At 49.7% G+C, this 22,436-nt stretch overlaps 11 protein-coding genes across 11 annotated transcripts; 7 read left to right on the top strand and 4 right to left on the bottom strand.

Annotated features, from left to right (window-relative positions):
• Positions 1–793: 793 nt before the first annotated feature.
• On the top strand, positions 794–2,590 carry FSST1_003998 (1-pyrroline-5-carboxylate dehydrogenase; the record flags this gene model as incomplete). Its single annotated transcript, XM_083230130.1, has 2 exons — positions 794–1,030; positions 1,097–2,590. 2 exons carry the CDS (start codon positions 794–796, stop codon positions 2,588–2,590), a joined length of 1,731 nt encoding a protein of 576 aa, XP_083087428.1.
• A 920-nt stretch (positions 2,591–3,510) lies between these two features.
• Positions 3,511–3,729, top strand: FSST1_003997 (uncharacterized protein; the record flags this gene model as incomplete). Its single annotated transcript, XM_083230129.1, has 1 exon — positions 3,511–3,729. One exon carries the CDS (start codon positions 3,511–3,513, stop codon positions 3,727–3,729), a length of 219 nt encoding a protein of 72 aa, XP_083087427.1.
• Positions 3,730–4,339: 610 nt separating this feature from the next.
• Positions 4,340–5,640, top strand: FSST1_003996 (basic helix-loop-helix domain-containing protein; the record flags this gene model as incomplete). The annotated part of the gene is made up of 2 exons (XM_083230128.1): positions 4,340–5,008; positions 5,074–5,640. The coding sequence occupies 2 exons, from the start codon at positions 4,340–4,342 to the stop codon at positions 5,638–5,640; spliced, it is 1,236 nt and encodes a 411-aa protein (XP_083087426.1).
• A 325-nt stretch (positions 5,641–5,965) lies between these two features.
• On the bottom strand, positions 5,966–7,124 carry FSST1_003995 (Per1-like-domain-containing protein; the record flags this gene model as incomplete). The annotated part of the gene is made up of 4 exons (XM_083230127.1): positions 5,966–6,023; positions 6,077–6,839; positions 6,900–6,948; positions 6,999–7,124. 4 exons carry the CDS (start codon positions 7,122–7,124, stop codon positions 5,966–5,968), a joined length of 996 nt encoding a protein of 331 aa, XP_083087425.1.
• Positions 7,125–8,227: 1,103 nt separating this feature from the next.
• FSST1_003994 (serine/threonine/tyrosine protein kinase MPS1) lies at positions 8,228–10,935 on the top strand (the record flags this gene model as incomplete). Its single annotated transcript, XM_083230126.1, has 2 exons — positions 8,228–10,081; positions 10,132–10,935. The coding sequence occupies 2 exons, from the start codon at positions 8,228–8,230 to the stop codon at positions 10,933–10,935; spliced, it is 2,658 nt and encodes an 885-aa protein (XP_083087424.1).
• A 449-nt stretch (positions 10,936–11,384) lies between these two features.
• Positions 11,385–12,008, bottom strand: FSST1_003993 (mitochondrial 54S ribosomal protein bL21m; the record flags this gene model as incomplete). The annotated part of the gene is made up of 1 exon (XM_083230125.1): positions 11,385–12,008. The coding sequence occupies one exon, from the start codon at positions 12,006–12,008 to the stop codon at positions 11,385–11,387; it is 624 nt and encodes a 207-aa protein (XP_083087423.1).
• A 275-nt stretch (positions 12,009–12,283) lies between these two features.
• FSST1_003992 (rRNA-processing protein NSA2) lies at positions 12,284–13,116 on the top strand (the record flags this gene model as incomplete). The annotated part of the gene is made up of 2 exons (XM_083230124.1): positions 12,284–12,286; positions 12,337–13,116. The coding sequence occupies 2 exons, from the start codon at positions 12,284–12,286 to the stop codon at positions 13,114–13,116; spliced, it is 783 nt and encodes a 260-aa protein (XP_083087422.1).
• Positions 13,117–14,027: 911 nt separating this feature from the next.
• FSST1_003991 (protein-arginine omega-N methyltransferase HMT1) lies at positions 14,028–15,496 on the top strand (the record flags this gene model as incomplete). The annotated part of the gene is made up of 6 exons (XM_083230123.1): positions 14,028–14,110; positions 14,177–14,190; positions 14,270–14,289; positions 14,373–14,482; positions 14,627–14,958; positions 15,018–15,496. 6 exons carry the CDS (start codon positions 14,028–14,030, stop codon positions 15,494–15,496), a joined length of 1,038 nt encoding a protein of 345 aa, XP_083087421.1.
• Positions 15,497–16,283: 787 nt separating this feature from the next.
• Positions 16,284–17,950, bottom strand: FSST1_003990 (phosphoacetylglucosamine mutase PCM1; the record flags this gene model as incomplete). The annotated part of the gene is made up of 2 exons (XM_083230121.1): positions 16,284–17,141; positions 17,195–17,950. 2 exons carry the CDS (start codon positions 17,948–17,950, stop codon positions 16,284–16,286), a joined length of 1,614 nt encoding a protein of 537 aa, XP_083087420.1.
• Positions 17,951–19,080: 1,130 nt separating this feature from the next.
• FSST1_003989 (crossover junction endonuclease MUS81) lies at positions 19,081–20,826 on the top strand (the record flags this gene model as incomplete). The annotated part of the gene is made up of 1 exon (XM_083230120.1): positions 19,081–20,826. The coding sequence occupies one exon, from the start codon at positions 19,081–19,083 to the stop codon at positions 20,824–20,826; it is 1,746 nt and encodes a 581-aa protein (XP_083087419.1).
• A 218-nt stretch (positions 20,827–21,044) lies between these two features.
• On the bottom strand, positions 21,045–21,803 carry FSST1_003988 (riboflavin synthase; the record flags this gene model as incomplete). The annotated part of the gene is made up of 2 exons (XM_083230119.1): positions 21,045–21,718; positions 21,773–21,803. The coding sequence occupies 2 exons, from the start codon at positions 21,801–21,803 to the stop codon at positions 21,045–21,047; spliced, it is 705 nt and encodes a 234-aa protein (XP_083087418.1).
• Positions 21,804–22,436: the final 633 nt, after the last annotated feature.

The raw sequence follows: 22,436 nt of genomic DNA, 5'->3' as shown, positions 1-22,436 counted from the left end.
TGTATAGGCATTTTTGGTGAAAGATGCAGGTGGGAATATCTCTCTTAAGCGAGAGAAATATTCAATCTTGATTCCTTTCAAAAGACCCTAGATAACCGGTAGGATTTCACTCGAAAACAATATGCTTGGTAACTACCTAGCAAAGACACTCTAGAATAAAAAAAGGCCCGTGTTCTGATGGCACGGGTGCGGCTCTTCGCGGGTAACCAAAGATAACACGCCATGCCCCATCTGCCGAGATCGGCCCCAGCATGGAAAGGCCATTGTCCAATCAATCTCAATCCCCGGGTAGACCGTAGCTGGGGAAGACAGGCGACGTCATGTGCTCGTTCCCCACGCAGATTCTCTTTAGGCCGTGATAAGCCGCGAACGCAAACAAAAAAGATTAGCTCTGACAGGACAAGCCTAAAGACAGTCTCTGAGAGAAGGACAATGATAGGATGTAGCTTGCTTTGCTTAGCTTAGCTCGCGTGGCGAACGGCGGCAGTTCAGTTTTTTTGATGGAAGATTGGAGGATTTGCTACGCGAGATCTGGGTCCAGGTCCAGGTCCAGGTCTGAGTCGTGATACTGCAACTGAATTCGGAATTTCTGTTAGTCAGGACGGAATTGGACTTGTTCTTATACCTACTTTATTTCCCCATCATCAGTTTGCTCCTTCTTTCCTTTCTCTCCATCTTCCATCTTCGAACGTCGTCGAATCCGTGTTTTCTTTGCTTTTGTGATACCCCCCACCTTCTCATCATCTTCGACGACTACTCCGATAACGAAGAACACAAACAATCACACCACACAATGTCTTCCATGATGTTCCTTAACCGGGCTGGTGCTCGCGGTCTTCGCACCGCTGCCCGAACCCAGCAGATGCGAACTGCTGCGACTCTGGCTTCTTTCAAGACCCCCAAGGTCTTCAACGAGCCCAACCAGCACTACACCAAGGGTAGCGAGCAGCGACAGGGTCTGGCCGCTGCCATTGAGAAGCTCCAAAAGCAGCTGCCCATCGAGGTTCCCGTCGTTGTTGGAGGCAAGGAGGTAAGTTTGGCCGCACACGCCGTCCTCGGCCATCACAAGAGCTATGTCTAATACAAAACCTCACAGATCAAGGCTTCCGCTCTCTCCAAGCAGCAGAACCCTGCCGACCATGCCACCACCGTCGCCTCTTACCACACTGCCACCACTGCCGATGTCTCAGCCGCCATTGACGCTGCTCTGGCTGCCAAGCCTGCTTGGGAGTCTCTCCCTTTCGCCGACCGAGCCGCCGTCTTCCTCAAGGCTGCCGATCTGATCTCCACCAAGTACCGTTACGATATCATGGCCGCTACCATGCTTGGCCAGGGCAAGAACGCTTGGCAGGCCGAGATCGATGCCGCTGCTGAGCTGGCTGACTTCCTCCGCTTCAACGTTCACTACGCTGAACAGCTCTACAGCATCCAGCCTGAGCACAACTCTCCTGGTGTCTGGAACCGTCTCGAGTACCGTGCCCTTGAGGGTTTCGTCTACGCTGTCAGCCCCTTCAACTTCACTGCCATTGCCGGTAACCTGCCCGGTGCCCCTGCTCTTCTCGGTAATGTCGTTGTCTGGAAGCCCAGTGACTTCGCCATTGCCTCCAACTGGCTCGTCTACCAGATCCTGATTGAGGCTGGTCTTCCTAAGGACGTTATCCAGTTCGTCCCCGGTAACCCGGTCGACATTACCAAGGTTGTCCTTGAGCACAAGGAGTTTGCCGCCCTTCACTACACTGGCAGCACCAGCGTTTTCCGTCAGCTCTATGGCACCATCGGCCAGGGTATCGCCGAGGGCCGGTACCGAGGCTACCCCCGTGTCGTTGGTGAGACTGGCGGCAAGAACTTCCACCTGATCGACCCTACCGCTGAGATCGATAATGCTGTCAAGCAGACCGTCCGTGGTGCTTTCGAGTTCCAGGGCCAGAAGTGCAGTGCCACTTCCCGACTCTACGTCCCCAAGTCCATGTGGCCCGAGTTCAAGGAAAAGCTCATTGCTGAGGTTGAGGCCATTAAGATTGGCAACCCCACTGAGCACTTCAACTTCATGGGTCCCGTCATCCATGAAGCCTCCTTCAAGAAGCTTTCTGGTGCCATTGATGAGGCCAAGAGCGACAAGGACCTCGAGCTTGTCGTTGGTGGCAAGTACGATTCTTCAAAGGGCTACTACGTCCACCCTACCATCTACGCCACTACCAACCCTAACCACAAGTTCTTCTCTACCGAGTTCTTTGGTCCTATCCTCACCACCTACATCTACGATGACGCCGCACCTAACGCCATGGCCGATGTCTGCAAGCTCATTGAGACCACCTCTGACTATGGTCTGACTGGTGCTGTCTTTGCTGCTGACCGTGAGGCTTCCCGCTTCGCTGAGGAGCATCTCCGCAACGCCGCTGGTAACTTCTACGTCAACTGTAAGAGCACTGGTGCCGTTGTCGGCCAGCAGCCCTTTGGTGGCTCTCGTGCCTCCGGAACCAACGACAAGGCTGGTAGCCAGAACCTCCTGACCCGCTTCGTCAATGTTCGAGCCATCAAGGAGGAGTTCGTTCCTACCACCAAGGTCACCTACCCCAGCAACGAGGTCTAAGTGCCGAACACACATACCCAAATTGGAAGGATAAGGTGGAGTTGAGATGATATGATATGACATGAATGATCTAGGTGCAAATACTGCATCAGGGCTATTGCTCACGACATAAAAGGAAAGAAGGCACAACGGACAACAGAACAGACCACATGTCTATGAAGTTAACTTGTTGATAAACCGAAGAACCAGTTCAGGTGGTCAAGGCTTGTTCGTGGGTCTGTGGCGTGTCAGGGGTAGGTTCTTGGCAAAGAGCCGCCCCGGGGTCTCTCCCCACGTTGGCTCACACAAGATGGTGATGGGTGGGATTCCCATATGCGGAATTGGGGAAAATGACCGAGTGTGCTGCTGCTACTGTATGATAGAAAAGCCGTCGACGTCGTTGAGGACACGCACGTGCTCAATTAAATCCAAATCCAAATAATAAAGCCAATTTTTTTTTTATTTTTTTAAAAAAAGAACCCAAGTTGCAACTCTTCTCTTTTTGTTCTTATGGCTAAATCAAATAAGGCAAAGTCCCGGATATTGTGAGGTCTTTTGTTTTGGGCATGAATCTGCAAACTTGCATAGTTCCAATGAGATACGTGCCCTCCTGCACTGGTTGTTTGTCTTTGCCTAATTGGCAACCGAGTGAAGCATCAGTCCTGACTCTTAACAGACTTGTGGAGTTGTTCTGTGGAATGGTGGAGGTGGAGTCAAAGATTGGAGACAGATTGGAGATCTCAAAGGCCCCCCATCTTTCTCTCACTCACAGACAGGGCTTATGTTATTGCCCCAACGTTTATTTGAGCCAAATTCACTGTCTTCAGAGGACAATTGGTTTGTGTAAATGCTTGTATTGACTCCCTGTCATCATCAGCTTTGATAGCATATTCGTATGTTGGGAATTGCGTTTCACTTACACCTCGACTTACACCATCATCATGGTTCATCATGGCACCTCAACCTTTTATCTCGAGCCAATGGCTACCAATGTAGCACGCTATAGCCCCTCGTGCCCTCCTGTACGAAGCTCGAGTAACTTCCCGTCTTTCTTCATCCAGCATGGACGCCAATCTAAGCCTCTTTTCTGTGCTTCTGAGACTGGACCCCTGCCCACCGAAAAGCCTACTCTGACCACGTTTGTCAATCCCCCACGCTGATTCGCTAATCACCAAATAGAGCACGCGACCATTTCCTCGATGATGCTTGGTCCATGAACTCAGTTCCCTTTAACCCGGTCGTTCTAGGTTCAAGTCGGACAAAGCTTGAGATGTAGTTTGCACTTCTTTGAGCTGGATTGGAGGGAAACAGCGGGCTCAGACATGAAACCCTTTGGACTGGGAGGCGTGGTAGCGTTGCGTGTCCGCCTCTGCAGGCAAAGGCCCCCGTCTATCCAGCGTTGAAGCACGTCTGGTAGATTGTTCTGAGTTGACCAATTTAATATCTTTTGCCCCATGTCCATGTCTTGACTCTAAAACGAGACTGGAACTTGCTCATCCTCGCCCGCAGTCCATATTGTCCTCTCCTAGAAAAGGGTCTCGTTGTGTCTCTTCCCCCTGTGGTCTGAACAAAACAGTTTGATCAAAAGTAACAGCTGCTCATCGCTGTTATTGCCTTGGTTAACTATAACTTGCGTCAAGCTGGGACTGTCATCCCTCATACTATTTTTATATGAACTTTCCCCTTGAGATTGGCACCAACCATCGTATTTAATTCAACACTCTGTTAGGCAGAATTGTTACCAGACTCAGAACTCTCAGCATTGCAAAGATGCCCCGGCCAGGTCTTCCACTCACCCCAGGCTCTTCGTCCGACATTAAAGGAAAAGACGGAACTCAACAACTCGCTTCTTTTCAGCTCTCGTTCGAGCTACCGCCTCCAGCCATCTATGACGCTTCTCGCATATCACCCACGATGTCATCTCAGGTTTCACCGACAAATACAAAGTCGCACCAGGTTGGCACCACTTCACCGGGAACAACATACCCAATGCAACCAGCCGAGACCGTAAAGGCTCGTCGTCGATCATCAGCTGCCAGGGATGCAAAGGACAACTCGTTCGCCCTACCGCCTCCGCCAACTCGATCCAGGAAGATAATCCAGATGAAACCTCGACAGGAGGGAAGCAGCGACAACACCAATAAGGAGAAGTCGAAGTCGACTGGCAAGAGTAGCGCGGCTGCGAAAGCCACAGCCACGGCAGCCACGGCAGCCAACTCAAAGGCCGCAGCAGCACCTCTAGGGGAAGCGGCCACAGATGACAAGACGAGAAAGAAGCAACCTAGTGCTACAAGTGCAGCGGGAAGAAAGATCGCCAGGAAAACCGCACACAGTTTAATCGAACGTCGGAGGCGGAGCAAAATGAATGAGGAGTTTGCCGTACTCAAGGGCATGATTCCAGCTTGTACAGGGGATATGCACAAACTATCCATTCTTCAGGTATGTCTCTGTCCAACCTGTACGTTAAGTATTGAAAGCTGGTAACTGACTCATTTCCTATCCAGGCTTCGATCGAATATATCCGGTATTTGGAGGATTGTGTCTCCAAGTTGAAAGCACAGCAGGAGGATGACAACGGCCAGACAGAGTCCGGGCGTCAAACACCAACGGGTCGAGAGCGGTTACCATCCATTCGTGAATTCCACCCGACCTTCCAGGGCGACCCATCTGGTGATGATGATGATATCGAGATGGAAGATTCCGATGTCGCATCGCCGGCACTGAACGCCATGCCGGATCAAAATGCCCGCCATCCGTCTGCATCCCCTGCGCTTCCTCCGCAAGACTCTCGCAATAGAGCACAGTCCTACTCTTCAGCATCTGCCGACCATCGTCGATACAGCTATAGTGTCTCTGCCGGGACATCACCCGCCTTCGGTCCGCAGATATACGGAGCACCACATTACGCCAGAAGCGATGCCTCGGCGCCAGGGTCGGCCTTGACAAGCCCAGCACTCAACCCTCAAAGCGAGCTGGATCAAGAGGCTATGGCTGCATTGTTGATGCTGAATAATGATCGTCGCGATTCCAAGGGTCGGGGACTGTCGGTGCGTGATCTTCTCAGCACATGAGTGGAGTGAGGATAATGAACACGACCATAATCGATTATGCTTGTAGTGAAACGATAAAAAGGTGAGGGAAATGTATATATTGGGCTTAATTTTAGATGCTGGGTGTTGGAAGAAATGTATTTAAATAAATGGGAGGTAATCTCGGTCAATGAATGAATTGATTTTCAATCAAAAGAAAGAAAGTGGGGTCCTTGTTTAACATTGCCAGTTCCTTATTCAAATATATACATATTAACTACAATAGATATCACACGACACAAATACCAACATCGTTCAATTAGTTCTATAAGATGGTAATGTTTTGCTAGCATAAGCCTGCTCCTTATTAAAGCTTAAGTCTCTGGCTGCGAGCTATATCGTCCTGAGCATCTTTAACAAGGAAACTACTCATCGTTAGCAATGTGATTAGAAAGATTCATCACGCGATGTAACTCACTTGTACCATAGGATAGTAGGCCCAATGGTCATAAGGTGCCATAGACTATGGGCGTCAACGCAGCCTAACCAAGGGGGAAAGTCAAAAAGTTCCATGCTCATGGCAAAGATGAGCCAAGCGACCACAAAACCAGGCCAGGCCGCCCATATACGCCTTGATTCTCTGTATCTGTTGAAACTAAACCACGTCCAGAGCACGTTTTGCACAATACCGGCGGCCACATTCGCAGCCATGTTGTAAGTATAATCCCATCGAATGAACTTCAGATATGAGACATGGCCAAGGAAGAGGGAGGAACAAAAGAGCGACCAGACTCGGAGTGTGGTTCGTCTTCGGGGTGAGCGCTTATCGAGCCTGAAGACCCTCACCACCGTATAGTATAGTCCATATAGCACACTGGCGCCAGCACCAAAATAATCAAGTTCCTCAGTGACACGGAAGTCACGGGTATGAAATATAGAGCTGAACGTCCAAGAAGCTATGCCAACATAGGCCAACCAATCATAGAATATCCGCATAGAGTATGACTTTGGTATCCTGGCTTGGTCCATTGTTTTCAATCCATGCCAGTGCGCCCAGAGATTGCCCAGCGAAAAGAGGACACTAAAGGGTTCCTGCATGCCGAGGAAACGGTAGAACGGCCATTTCCCGTAGAATTGTTCAACCGAGAGACCTGTGGCCATTCGTTGACCTGTCACTATATGCTGGCAGGCATAGTCGCATTCGCTGGCGCAGTTCCATAATAGGAGACGATGTAGAACATCTGTTAACGGAAAGACGCATTAGCTAGAGTACACTAATGATAGAAATCAAGGATACGTACGGATCGGAGTTTGCGGTTTGTCTGGGGCGCAGTTTTCGGCATTGCAGATCTGTGATGTTAAATTAGTCTCTGGTCACTTTGTGATGTGATTACCCTCACCTTGAGACAGTCCTTGAATTCTGGTAACCTGTCGCCAGTCGAAGCATCAACGGTAATCGCAAAAGCGAGAACGAGGACGGTCAAGGATACAATCCGCGCCCATGGCCGCCCCCTTTGAGTTGCCATTGCGAGTGCATCGACCTATTTGCGACGAAAAGAAAAAAGTTGGAATTATTGAAAGCGAAACTGCATGAGAGAGGAGAGGGGAGACTATACGTAGCATGGGACTATTTGACGATGTGGCTCACTAGCAACCCGAAGTAACGTTGGCGTTACAAATTCATGATTGGCTAAATACCTGAGGTTAACCTTTTGTGGAGAAGAACGGAAACTTACCAGCTTCCCCTGTAAGTTGCGTAATGCCTGAATGCCATTGCACATAAAGTGATATATAGATAGTTATCACAAGGCTATTTAGACAATTTGTTCATTATAAAAAGCGGAAGCTAGATAGAGGATCAATGTGAGTCACAATGAAGAATGTTGAATATCTACATTGCAGTCTCATGTATGGCTGACATTCCAAGTGTCAAAGTAGACCATCTAAAATGACTCTGGCAGGACATACAGCTCCAGATAAATCAATTACAAAATTTGACATTTAATGTTGTTGGGGAAAGCATCAGCCTATAATTCTCTTTTACCCTTCTTCTCGCTATATTAGACGTGGTACGGAGTAGTTTACATGCATATGCAGATGGAGCATACATTAAATTCGGGTGGTTAGGCTATGGATCCGCCAGTTGTCATGCATGGTAACCGAAAGGCCGTTTATAAAACCAACCTAATTGCCTTGTCTACCGGTTGCGAGGTTTAAATGCAACTCTACCAATGTCACCATCAGTATAATGACATACCACCAGTAATCAGCTAAACCACCTACCTATTTGTTTGTTAACCAAGTCAGGTATGATGCATGACATTGCAACCCTACACTTGGCCGCTAAGATTGAGCCGAGTGTCGTTGCTAGGCAACCGGCAACTCACTGATTGGACCATATTTTCTCGTGGGACAACACGCCTCGTCTCCCATATCTCTCTTCCCTGTCCCATACGCGATAGTCTCAAGTTTTGGAAACTTGTCTTGCAAGCCGAGTAATGGCAATAATAATCGAATTGTAGTAAATACTTTAACTCTTCACCAGACCCACCATCACCAATCCTTGATCGACTCGACTCATCACACGGCCCGGACGCGCTCTACTGCACCTCTGCAAAACAGCATTAATATGGCGACGGCATCGCCCACACCTATAGGCAATGGTCTTGTGCGAAGAACATCACAAAGACAAGCCCTTAGGAGACTACCTTCGCGCCCAGTTGCCAATCACAACGAGAGCTTTTCTGCTCCTTCGAACCAGCCCCTTCCCAATGGCTATCACCCCAAACCACAGCAATTCCACGACGATAGCTCCGAGGACGAGATCCCGGTACCTATGAAGCTCAGTGCTCTCACCAAGGCGCTTCTCAATGATGGCGATCCCGCACCCGCAGAGCGTCCGGTTTCACCTCCCCGAACGCGACGGCGCACAAGTGCCCTGAACGCGTCGACATCTTCAACCAGTGAGACTCGCCGACAACGAAGGTCCGGAAGCGTACAGCCCCACGACACAAGGTCTTCAAGACCAACAAGCCCAGCACAAGTACAAAGTCGAGAGATCAGCCCTGTTAGAAAACGAGTTGTTAGATTAAGCAACACGCCTCAAAGTCTAAATCAATTAAAGCCCACCAAACGACGTTCGACTTCGACATCTCGTTCAACCCAACGATCCCGACCTCAAAGCCGCCCTGAGAGCCGCGATATGTCTTCCGACGAGCGCTATGATTCTAAGCAAGACTCAAAAGATTCTAGACATGATTCTCAATTGGATGTGAATACCCCGGCGCAGGGTGGACGCGTTGTGCGGATTAATGCTGGTTCTCCCAGCAACAGGAGTCGGCTTGGCTCTACTGGCCCTTCTTCAGGGAGATCTTCGGATCGATCTATGGTAGACAGATCTACAATTGAGGATAACGACCAGCCAGAGGAGCCTGCGACGGTCGCAAGAAACCCCCCCCCCTTCCACCACGGTAGCGTCTCTAGGTACCCTTCGACAAGCACAAGGACAAGACCCGAGGATAACGGAAACCTGCAGAGTTCAATGCGCGTCAGGCGCGTTAGCAAGGTTGCGGGTAGCTTTTTGAGCGGTCCAGCCCGGCGTGGTCGCCGAAGGCAGAGCGAGGAGGAGGGCGAAGGAAACGGAGACGGAGACATAATGTCCAGCCAGGAAACTGATGGTCAACCTGCCGAAGACCAACATGCCGCTTCATATTATGGGGATGGCATCCGGGATTTCAACTCGGGAAGCCCAGTTAGCGGACAAGCCGCCGCTAGAGCAATCCACCGTCGCAATGCTTCCAACATTGATTTACGACTCGGTGCTGCCAGACAATATTCGAGGGAAACATCACCACGGGAATCCACACCAGAAGTGCAGGTCCCAGAGCCAGAAGCTAAACCTGAGCACGAGGAGGAAATCCATTATCGGCTTCCTGCTCCTAGACCAGAGTTGCCTTCTGGCCGCGATCAAGAGAATGATGTTCAGCCAAGCCTCAAGAGAAACAAGCCTTCGATGGATGCGATTTCGGACAAGATGCCGAAACGACCCATGAGCGCCGATCCGGCTCCCATGAGAGCAGCCTCACCAGACAGGAAACCACTGGCCTCGATGGCCCGAAACACTCCCCTACGTCACGCTCCTCCCCCACCTCCAAAGATGTCTGTCCTTGAGGCTGCCACTGCCACTGCCGGTGCTGCTACAACCACACAAGCAAAGCAACGAAGGAACATTCTACGAGTAAATGGCGTTGCCTACACCCGTCTTGATTGTCTTGGCAGAGGTGGTAGTGGAAAGGTTTACCGCGTTGCCGCCGAAAACGGCAAGATGTTCGCCCTCAAGCGTGTTTCTCTGGAGAATGCAGATGACTCGACCATCAAGGGATATCTCGGTGAAATTGACCTGCTGAAGAAACTAGGTGAAGTGGAGAGAGTTATTAAACTGTTTGACTGCGAGATGAACACTGAGAAGCAGGTTCTGACCTTGGTACGTTTAAATAAGCAAGAATTATGAACTATTTGCTGACCTTTGAATAGCTTATGGAGATTGGAGAGCTGGATTTCAATACCTTTTTGCGGAAGCGATATAACCCCGAGGCTGCAAAATTCGATCCAGTTTTCGTGCGATTCTACTGGAAGGAAATGCTTGAGTGTTTGCAGGCTGTTCATCAGTGCGATATTGTCCACTCTGATCTCAAGCCCGCCAACTTTGTTCTTGTTAAAGGTCAACTCAAGCTTATCGACTTTGGCATTGCCAATGCTATTCAAACAGATGAGACTGTCAACGTTCATCGTGAGACCCAAGTCGGGACTCCAAACTATATGTCTCCAGAATCTCTTATGGACTCCAACAACCCCCGAGGAGGCCGTGCCCCTGGTCGACCCAAACTCATGAAGCTTGGCAAACCCAGCGACATCTGGTCTCTGGGCTGTATTCTGTACCAGATGGTTTATGGTCTGCCACCGTTTGGTCACATTGCCAACCAGATGTCAAGATGCCAAGCCATTATCAACTGGGACCATGAGATCGAGTTCCCCTCTCGCGGTATGGGTGGCATGTCCGTTCCTCCTTCTCTCATCCGCACCATGAGACGCTGCCTCCACCGTGACCACCATATGCGCCCGAACTGCGAGGAGCTCCTGCACGAGTCTGACCCCTTCTTGTACCCTGCTGAGCTCACCGACAAAGCTCTTCCCATTGACGAGGAACTGCTTGGTAGAATCATCCAGAGTGTGGTGACAAGATGCCGCGAGCGGATGCCCACCGAGGCCGAAAGCCTTAGTGTTTGGCCACAAGCTTACTGGGCCAGTGTTAAGAAAGCCATGGCCGGTAGGATGTGACCGGATAATTATGTATAATGGAGTTGCCGAGGCGCAATTGCTTCCTGGATGAATGTTTTATGATCAACTTGAATGGATTAGAAAGAGAACATTTTATAGCTGGGTGTTGAGGAGTATTATTCTTGTTGTCTTTCGTTGCATAAACAAATACCTACTTTTTTTTCATTTTTCATTTTAGGCATAGGGGTTTTTATCACAGGTAATATGGAATGGCTTTCGATAGTCATTGGTGTTTATGGCTTAAACGACACGACCGAGCAGGTCCATGAATAGAACATTTTTCAGCGTCTTTAAGATTGGAGCTTTTCATGGTCTTTACAAAATTTGCTGTATTATTGTACAGCCAGCTCTGAGCTGGTAATAGTACATCGTTTCATGGCGTTTCCTGTTTTGTTTTTACATGTACAACAACGTCTTCCAGTTAAAACTTTCATTCCCTATTCTCATCTTTATTCGATATCCTCCCCGTTGTTGATGTTCAGCTCCGAGATCCGTAGAATTGTGTATCGATGCTTGCTCTTGGCCTGCCTCATCCTTCGCTGCCTCCTCTTCTTCTTGATCTTGATGCGCAGAGGCTCAGATTCTGTTCCAATAACCGTAGCCCTGCACTCAAAAACCCGCTCATCGATATGAGGAGCGCCCTTCATGGTGTAATCTCTGCTACCGAGGACGCTGGCACGGTTAAGCCGTAGGATATCGCCAGGTTGAACACCGGGCATGCGGAAAGGCAGACGGACCTGATCACCCTCCCGGACAAGGTACGGGAATCCGTGGACATGAACGGTGATATAATGATCCGGTTGAGCGGCCAGGAATGGTAGAAGGGTCTTGACAGAATCGTCCATGGGCTTTGGAGGTGGATTGGGATGGCTGACTTTAAGAGCTAGAGGTCGGGGCTGGTTGGCAGTGGGATTGGCCGCATTCTTGGGGTGACGCTCAGGGAACGTTTGCTCGATGATGGGCGCTGTGGTGTTGAACGCGCGAGTTCGAATCGGCAGTAGAGATGAGGGGGCCGAAAATCGGGCGCTGGGAGCTCGCAGCTCCAGCATGGAGCGGAAAAGTGCCCTGCTCATTTTTGATAGCAGTACCTTTCAGGCTTGAGCACTATCGCTGGTCAATTGGACGGGGAATTGAGCTGTCGTCCTCGAAGTATTGAATTGTATCTCAAAAAAGTTTAAGGTGCCCGTTCATGGGTCGACCCGGAAAAGCGTAGCACCGAGCACCGACCAACTTAGTTTGGTACCAGCACCGCCTACGATAAACCGCCACTTTTTTTTTATCGCTGGGGAAATTTCAGCATCACCTCAACCAGATATAATCAAGTCCCTACCTGGGCTATACCGACAACATGGTATGCATCAAAACTTGCACAATTGAAATTGATTGCTAATTCCTCTACAGCCTCAGAACGAGTATATGGAAAGATGGCGCAAGCTTCACGGTCGTCGTCTTGACCACGAGGAACGAGTTCGCAAGCGTACCGCCCGTGAGGGTCACAAGGCCTCCCAGGATGCCCAGAACCTGCGTGGTCTCCGGGCCAAGCTTCACCAGCAGAAGCGACACAAGGAGAAGATTCAGATGAAGAAGCAGATCAAGGCGCACGAGGAGCGCAACGTCAAGACCGCCGACGAGAAGGACCCTACGACACCCATGCCCTCCTACCTTTTGGACCGTACAAATCCTTCAACTGCCAAGGCCCTCAGCAGCGCTATCAAGAACAAGCGAGCCGAGAAGGCTGCTAAGTTTGCTGTCCCATTGCCCAAGGTCCGCGGAATTGCCGAGGAAGAAATGTTCAAGGTCGTCAAGACCGGAAAGAAGATCCAGAAGAAGGCCTGGAAGCGCATGGTCACCAAGCCCACCTTTGTCGGACCCGACTTCACTCGCCGCAACCCCAAGCACGAACGCTTCATCCGGCCCATGGGTCTTCGTTACAAGAAGGCCAATGTCACACACCCCGAGCTTGGTGTTACCGTTCAGCTGCCCATCATCAGCGTCAAGAAGAACCCCCAGAACCCTCTATACACTCAACTCGGTGTTCTGACAAAGGGTACCGTTATCGAGGTCAACGTCAGCGAACTTGGTCTGGTCACCGCCGGTGGAAAGGTTGTTTGGGGTCGTTACGCTCAAGTTACCAACAACCCAGAGAACGAGGGCTGCATTAACAGCGTCCTTCTGGTATAATACGCTCAACAGCGTCCACGCGTGATGTTGAGGGGGATTCGTTTGTTCAAGTTCGAATGCATGTATTGGCGCCAAGGCGTTTTTGGGTTACCGCGCGAAAAGAAAACAGGCCGTGATGGTAGGTGACTGGTAAACGGGTTGATTGTCGACTGAAGATTCCCAGTTGTGATGAAGAAGACTCACTCGAGTTATGGGCCACGCTCTGCGGTTGGCAGAACTTGATATATGGCCATAGATAGATAAATTTAAGATCTAGATCTTGCGCTAACTGGCATCGATTTCTGGTTATGCTACAAGTACTCCTTCTGATCCAATTAGCATGAAGCTTTATGCTATGTTGGTAGCCCAGGCCATGGAAGTAGTAGCCTTGTCCCATGCCAAATACATGCAAGGGACGAAGTCGGTATTAACAACCAAATCTACTACCTAAAAGAATATGCATGGTGACAGTGTAGGTAGGTAGTGTCTAGTCGATTCATGACTTGAAAAATAAGTGTCAAAGTACCGCCTTTCTCCTCTAATGGTTTACCTTGACTCGGTGTACGGAAATTTTCTGCCTTATCTGATCAGCTCTTGAGCAGGGAGGGAGGCAAGAGGTCCATACCTGCTTGCCCTGCCCACCTATTTTCCTAGAGCTACTAGACCCAAAACGAGCTGGTGCTGAAAACAGGGTCCCTGCTGTCCATAGGTACCTCCTCTAAAAATTCGGGCGGTGACGCCGATAAATTATTTTCTGCCCGAACTAGCAAAATCGCATCCGTCTGTGGTCCCCCATCTCGCCCGCCGAAACTGTATGCTCCGTTTTGCGACTCAATCTTTTTTCCTCTCTATTTTTCTTCCTCACTCAACCTCAAATTATACAACCATTCTCTCCAGTTCGGAATTCCCATAACCCTCAACAATTCTTCAAAATGAGCGGAGATAAGATGGACGTCGAGGTCGCGGAGCAGAAGATGAACTCCATGGAGCACAGCGAGCAGCACTACTTCAAGAGGTAAGTTTGGAAAACCCAAGTCAATTAAGAGAAATCGTTGTATACTGACAGCGCTTTGCGACACAGCTACGATCACCATGGTACGAACAAAAACCATTCTATTTTACACTGAAGCTATAAGAACTCTTTACTGACTGGTTATTTGTTGCTTTGCAATAGGTATTCACGAGGAGATGTTGGTATGAGCTTCCCTTCCCTACATTATAGCCCTTGCGCTTCTGTTTTGAACTATCCGCTGACCATGTTGCTTCGGTGTCTTTAGAAAGACGAGGTCCGAACACGATCGTATATGAACGCCATTATGCAAAACAAGCACATTTTTAAGGACAAGGTCGTTCTCGATGTTGGCTGTGGAACCGCCATTCTCTCTATGTACGTGCGCAACAAGACCCTGCAAAAAAACTGCCCCTCGTCGTGCCCCGCGTTTGCAGAACGACAAGCTCTCGCAACACGCGCCATTCTGGACAAAAAAGCAGATGGAATTGATCGAATTTGAATTAACAAGTACTGTTATAGGTTTGCTGCTAAGGCCGGTGCTAAGCATGTTATTGGTGTCGACATGTCCACCATCATTTTCAAGGCCCGTGAGATCGTCAAGATCAACGGCCTTTCTGACAAGATCACTCTTCTCCAGGGCAAGATGGAGGAGGTTGAGCTCCCCTTCCCCAAGGTCGACATCATCATTTCCGAATGGATGGGATACTTCCTCCTTTACGAGTCCATGCTTGACACCGTCCTCTACGCCCGTGACACTTACCTTCAGAAGGATGGCTTGATCTTCCCCGACAAGGCCACCATCTTCTTCGCCGGTATTGAGGATGGCGACTACAAGGAGGACAAGATTGAGTGTGAGTGTTCATTTTAGCTCAAACTTGACTCCATGGGCACAGTAGCTAATGATTTCTAGTCTGGAACGATGTTTACGGTTTCGACTACACCCCCCTCAAGGCCACTGCTCTCTGTGAGCCCCTCGTTGACACTGTAGAGGTCAAGGCTGCTGTCACCGACCCCGCTCCTGTCCTTACCCTCGATCTTTACACCTGCACCGTCGCCGACCTGGCTTTCCAAGTGCCCTTCAAACTCTCCGCTAAACGCGACGATTTCATCCACGCCCTGGTGTCGTGGTTTGATATCGACTTCACCGCCTGCCACAAGCCTATCCGCTTCTCAACAGGTCCCCACACCAAGTACACTCACTGGAAGCAAACCGTGTTCTACTTCGAGGACGTCCTCACCGTTCAGCAGGGCGAGGAGATCCAGCTCAACCTTGATGTCCGACCTAACGATAAGAACAGACGTGATCTTGACATCAAGATTGCCTACGAGCTCGAGACCCAGGACGCCAACCGCTCCTCCAAGGGCGCTCTCGAATACCGCATGTGCTAATTGGCTTTTTCAGTAAGCACATGCCTACCTACTTGTTGTAATGACTACACGAAAAAATAAAATCGAGGGTATGAATTGATTTGAGGGAGGAGGCTAGACACTCTTGAGTTTGGGAAACGTACAAGGCGGACGGCGTCTTCTTGCATCTTACACGGGGTAAATATTGCTGTTAGATAACTCCAGAAGGAGAAGAAAACATGAGCGCGAGGGACGGTTTGGTAGATTGACGACCCGTTATGAGTGATACCACAAAGAAGACCACTCCGGATTCACCTAGTCAATAGATCTTTGCTTTGATATGTGTTCTGCTTTAATTTCCCATGCCGGTTCCAAACAGTTAATTTGAGTGATTAGAGTAAAGAAACTTTTCATTCATCGTTAAATTGGGCTAAGCATACCGCTCATTGTCCCGGAGGGCCCTCTGAGTCTGAGTTTGATAACATAACTATTCTTTTGGAAACCTCTTCTTGTTTCCTTTTCTCCTTTCTTTTGAACAATTGCTTCCCCACATGCTCGTCCTGTAGTGGGCGTGTCCTAACCTTCTGCTCATTTTTTTTTGTTAATCTGAGAAAACAAAGATTTCTTCATCCAAGTCTTGTTCGCTGCAGTTTCGGCTGCTCGATTCTTGCCCACCTGAATCTTGTTCACTCGAGAATAGCCCACTCGCGACTAGTTCGCTCCATTCTCGTTCTCGTTCATACGAATTTCGTTTACTAGAGCCTCGTTCACCCAAGTCTAGTTCGCCAAAGTCTAGTTCACCCAAGTCTGACCGATATATGAGATTTTCCTAAGAACCGAACTGCTTGACGATTTGAGCAACCTTGTTAGCAAGTTCATCCGCCTCGGAGCGGGTGGCAGCCTCAGCATAGACACGGCATGCATTCTCAGTACCACTTGCGCGGGCAAAAGAGCGAGCACTGGTGTACTTCTTAACACATTGGTCGATCTCGTCCTGAGCACCCACGGGGTGGCTAAGGCGACGCTCCGCGTCGGTGGTTTGGAAGAGGTCTTTGTTGCCGACCTCGACACGGACAAGTCGGTTGGGGAGGTCGTTGTAGGTCATAGCCCAGTCCTTAAGGGTCCAGCCCTTGTGGGCAAGAATGACTTCCACCATGAGCATGTCAGAAATGGCATCACCAACGGTCTGGTTGATCAGATCGCCGACAGCAGCGAGAGTCTCGAGAGCATCTTTCTGAGCAGGAGACTGGGGCTCAGTCTCACGGAAAGCACGGATAGCCTCCTGAGAGAAGACAACAGTACCGTGACCGTTAGCCTCGAAGTAAACGCCAACATCGAACTGGCAAGCGGCGTGGTGCAAGTGCTTCACACCTGTGGGAGTGAAAACAACGGGGAGGCCAAGATGCTTCTCAATATAGTTGGTGCTGGCACCATTGGCATAGGCGGTCTGAACGACACCGATACGGAGGTCATCTTGAAGGCCAGCAGAGCGAACAAGGTCACCGATGAAAGAAGCGTTGAGCGAGGAGATGCGGTCACCGTCGAGCATGAAGAAACCGGTATCAGGGTCGACCCAGTAGTAGATCAGACGATCGGCGTCGCCGTCGAGAGAACAACATCGGGCACCGGGAACGGGCTTGGGGCTGGGAGGAGCTCGCTGCTTGGTCTTGACGAAGTCGGCACCAGACTGGAATTAAGTTAGTAATTGCCCCTTGGTCCGGGAATTTGAAGTCAACTTACATCCAGGTTGAGAACCTCGGGACGGAGGACGTCGTCGTTGACAACCTTGACGTCGATGGTGCCCTCAGGGACAACCTTGAGGAAATCGGAGAGCTTGGGACCACCAACACCGTTGGCGCAATCAACGATAAGTTGGCCCTGGGGCTTTCGGCCACGTAGAGCACGGGTAAAAGCCTCAGACATCTTTTCATAGTAGCCCTGCTCGCTGACCTTGCCGTATGCCTTGGGGGTGCCTTCAGTGTTGACGCAACGGGTCAGGTAGTGAAGCTGGGGGGTGGTGAGGATTTTGTAGTCGGTGTAGTCGGTGTTTGTGGCCTCGAAAGCATCGGCGAGGGCAGTAACGAGGGAGTGACCGGAGGGACGAGTATCACGGCCGTAAACAACTCGACCAGGAGAAGAAATGTCGATCTTGAGCTGGGTAGCCAGAGCCTTGTAGTTGTCGAGAAGCTCCTGATCAGAAGGAGAGTTGACAAGCTTGGTGGCATAGGCCTCCCACTCCTGCTCAAGCATCTCACCCATGGGGTCAACAATCTTGACACCATTGTCGATAGCCGGGTTGTGGCTGGCAGTGATCATGACACCAATGGCCTGGCCATTGAGCTTACGACTTCGCAGACCGGACAGGAGACCGACACGGAACGAGACGCCATCGAGAAGGTCGGCCTTCATGCGGAACCCCGCAGTGCCATAGTTGTAGACATGGTTAGGCACGATAGGGTGCTTGGCCGAAGCGGCGAGGAAGTTTTCGTCAGACATTCTACGTATTCTTGTGGTGAGCTGAACTAATGAAGATGGGATGAAAGAAGAAAACAAACAAGACGACGGGGAAGCAGGCGGGAGGAGAATGTAAAAGAAAGATGGAGCTTGAGATGGATTCCTTTTTGAAACGATCAAAGCCTCCGCAGTGACGAGGCGGGGGAGACTTTCTACAGCTGTATACGGGCTCCATGATACCATGGAGGGGCACAGGAGCTACCAACAGTGCTTACCTACTATGTACAGGGGCCAGCTGTTCATAAAGTTGGAAAAATACACTACAATATGGACGGCCAGTATACTTATGGAACCCAGCCACCTGGACTTGCACATACATGCTGGAAGCTGAACTGTGCTTCTAAACGGTTGGCTTGGCGACCTCACTCGACCCGGGTAAACTGATGGCTTAAAGGGGCCATGAAGTAATCTTTTAGCGGTCAAAATACTATTTATGATACATACCGCCTCAATCGAGTGGATTCTTTGATGTTGGGTGCTATAAAAAGTTACAGTAGAGCTCTCTTTGATGGGAGTGCCCCGCTTCATGAAGCTTAGTGTGTTGTAGCGCAGGTGGGAGCTTTAGCTGCTTTAATTGGGTGGATTTGCTACAGCGCCCTACCCGCAGAGAATCAGTTTGCATGGATGGAACCTACCTCCATGAGCAGTAGTTTAGTAGGCATAGAAGTTCAGGGTCTCACGTCAGCCAATAATAGCAGCTCATCAACCTAGGTATTCAGGGTTTACATTTCTCACCGCCCGAATCCTTGGGCCGTCCTCAGGGTATCAGAAAAATTGAACGTTGGAAGCATAAGAGACAAAATTAGTAGGCCATTTTATACGCCTTAGGCTATAGTTCTTAGACTACTTATTTTTATACCCTAAGACTTAGAGGCCATTTTTTCTGCTACCCAGTAGGCCGTATATCACACGTGACTTCGTGTAATCCTCCCCCTGTCGTTGTCAACGCGAAACTGTCGTCGCGTCTTACTTCCCCATCGGCGGCAACACCAAACCTCCAAGACTGCCTTGAGTTGGCCACTCATCTCATTTCTGATTTCAATCTCCAGTCGCTCTTTTTTTTTATAGAGTCCAAGCCGCGCCTTCGCCATAAGGCAATTCAAAGTGGCGACATGGCTGACGCCGACTCAGCCAACCCCCAATTTCTGGAGTGGGTGAAAGAATGGTTGGATTTAGCTCGGGAACGCAATTCCAAAGGCGTTACCACGTACCGGACAGCGTACAACTCGTTGAAAGCATGTCCCATTACTTTTGAGCACCCCACACAGTTGCAACAACTCAAAGGTTTCGGCCCTAAACTCTGCGATCGTCTTGAACAGCAATTGAAGAAATACTGTGAACAGAATGGCCTTCCAATGCCTCCGCATCCAAGGTCCCGTAAAGTGGCACCGGTTACTGGCGATGACAACGGGGAAGGCTCTTCAAAGCCTGCGAAAAAGGCACGCAAGCCCAAAGCCTACGTCCCTGCTCTTCGATCTGGAGCTTTTGCCTTAGTAGTAGGACTCTCAACCTTGGATGAAGACGCCGCCACAGGAATGACCAAAGTCGAACTCATTGAAGTTGCGCAGCCATACTGTGATTCATCTTTTTCCGCTCCTAGCGATCCCACCAAGTTCTACACTGCCTGGAACTCGATGAAAACTTTGCTGCAGAAGGAGCTAGTATACGAAAGAGGGCGGCCGTTAAGGAGATATGCCCTGACCGACGAAGGATGGGAAGTTGCTAAGCGTATAAAGGACACCGACCACTGGCAGGCTGAAAAGGGTAGGGTTAAGGATCCTACCTCAGCACAACTAGTTATTCCGAACTTCCAGCCCGAAGCCGTTTCTAGACAAGAGTCGCCCTCCGTGGAGATCGCTGAACCACCGCAAGCTCCATCAGAGTATCAAAATGTTGTATCTGATGGTCCAACGGCGTCAGACAATGCCTCGTTGCCCAACTTCACTCCAATACTATTACCTCCAGGAACCTTTACCGTCCAGTTAGTCCTGGACGTTCGCGAAGTAAGGGCCAAGACAGACCGCGACTACATGCAAGAGGAACTTGCAAAACAGGGTGCGAAACCCATCATGCGTAGCATGGAGCTTGGCGATGCTCAGTGGGTCGCGAAATGCAACGACCCGAATCTGCTCTCATCACAAGGTGCTGAGGGTGACGAGGTTGTGCTGGACTGGATTGTCGAAAGAAAACGTCTTGATGATTTGATCGGGAGTATCAAGGATGGTAGATTCCATGAGCAGAAGTTTCGCTTACAACGGTCCGGCGTGAAGAAAGTGATTTACATCATCGAGGAAATTGGAATGGACCCAGAGGTGATCAACAGATACGCCGAAGCAGTACGATCGGCTATCGCTTCGACGCAAGTAGTTAATGGCTACTTTGTCAAGAGAACGAACAAGATGGACGAGACAATCAGATACCTCACACGGATGACTGCTATGCTGAAACAGACGTACGAGAGTAGATCCCTGCACGTCATACCTACCAAGGTCCTTACATCGCAGAATTATCTTCCACTGCTGAAGCACCTCAGGGAATCCATATCTCCAGATTGGTACATTACCTACCCGGCCTTCTCCTCGCTTGCGTCAAAGTCAGAGTCCATTACGTTGCGAGACGTATTCTTGAAGATGCTCATGACTATCAAAGGCGTCACAGGAGAGAAGGCACTTGAGATACAAAAGCGTTGGAAAACACCTTACGATTTTGTCAAAGCTTTTGAGGCATGCGGAACTAGCGAGCAGGGCTTGAAACGCAAGCGCGAGTTGGTTTTCAGTGAAACAAGTCACCTCGTCGGGCGAAAGAAGTTTACGAAGCCGCTGAGCACCAAAATTGCCCAAATTTGGGGCGATGCATAAAGGTTTAGGAGATTCTGCTCGTATACGTATTTTAACGGGGGAAAAGGATATTGTGAGTATTTTGGTATGTAGGATCGAACGATTGAACGCTTGTATGATAGGAATTGGTATTGGGCGTTTGTGGTGTTGAAAAGGCAGCGAGTCACATTCTTAAGAGCATCAGGATAGTGATGAGGAATGGTACCCAGGCCATTAACTATTAAAATCTATCCAATCCTTTATTGCTTTGCGCCAAATCCTTGTGCCACGATCCTCTCAACAATCTTCTCAATGAAAGGGAATGAGGCTGCAGATCCCGGTTCGGATCCGACAACGCCACCAAGTGACTTTTCAGCATACTTGGCCATCATATCCACCTCGATGTTGACTGTGTCACCCTCTTTCTTCTGCGCCACAACAACTCTCTCCTGAGTGTAGGCGATCAGCATCACCTCCCACCAGCCCTCCTGGTCATTGACCTTGGTGACGGTCAAGCTAGTGCCGTCAATGGCGATGTAGCCCTTGTACACAACGTACCGCAGCATGTCCCTGCGGGCAGGCTGGAAGCGGAAGGTCAGGGCGTTGCCGTCCTTGGTAACAGACAGGATCTTGGCGGTGGTATCGACGTGGCCCTGGACAAAGTGGCCGCCCATGCGTGTATCAGCACGGACAGCGCGCTCAAGGTTGACGTTGCTGTTCTCCTTGAGGTCACCCAGGTTGGTGATTCTCAGAGTCTCGGGGGCTACGCCAATGGTGAAGGCTTCAGGCGTGAAAGAGGTGACGGTGAGACAAACACCATTGACAGAGATGGAATCGCCATCATGGCAGTCGGAGAGAAGCTGAGAGCCAGAAGGGATAGAGATGGTCAGAGAAGTGCCACCAGTAGAATCATTGTTGTCAAGCTTGGAGACAACTAAAAGGTTGTGAGTCGGTTGACTTGACCAAGTTTGAGTGTGCTAAGACTGACCTCCTACTTCCTCTACAATTCCGGTAAACATGATAAATTCGTTATTTGTTCTATAGCAGTTGTTGGATTTAGGTATTGGTGTTGATAGTTGTCTTGAAGTTCGAGGCGCGATGACAAATGCTCTAATAAGTTGGACTGAATGCTGATGATATATTCCACTTTGCCCCGCGAGTGCCCCGCATGCGGGTGAAAGAAATATCAGGACAGCCTTTGCTCTTTAGTGGTTCAAATATCGTGTAGACGCTCCACTTGTACAGGGTACGGAGATCAGTTAACGAATTAATTCTGTCAACTTTTGCCCCTCGGTCGATAAACGCCCAAAGTGTCTGGTCTGGACATCATGGACGAAAAGAGCAATGGTTTGATCAAGAATGTTGAAGTTTGACACCAATTGCACACGAAATAGTATTTTTCAGCCTTCCATAGCTGCTTTTGCTAGTCTCACCCACAAACCTCCCATGATGGATATTCGAAAGAACAAAAACATGAGCTATCGGAAACTCACATGAATGAATGAGCTTGGCTTGTCATGGGCCGTTATCGATAAGGCCCGCCTAAATTTTTTAGTTTCCCACTCAACACCAAAGCAGGCTTCTGAGAGCAAGCCTGTTCAGTACACATCATCTCATTTTCACTTCCTTCACCTATCGTGATTTTACTCGAT

This window comes from Fusarium sambucinum, chromosome I, assembly GCF_050947815.1.
Source record: "Fusarium sambucinum isolate potato_lamoka chromosome I, whole genome shotgun sequence".
Lineage (NCBI taxonomy): Eukaryota > Fungi > Ascomycota > Sordariomycetes > Hypocreales > Nectriaceae > Fusarium > Fusarium sambucinum.
The sequence above is the reverse complement of the archived record's forward strand: the minus strand, read 5'-3'. Positions and strand labels throughout refer to the sequence as shown.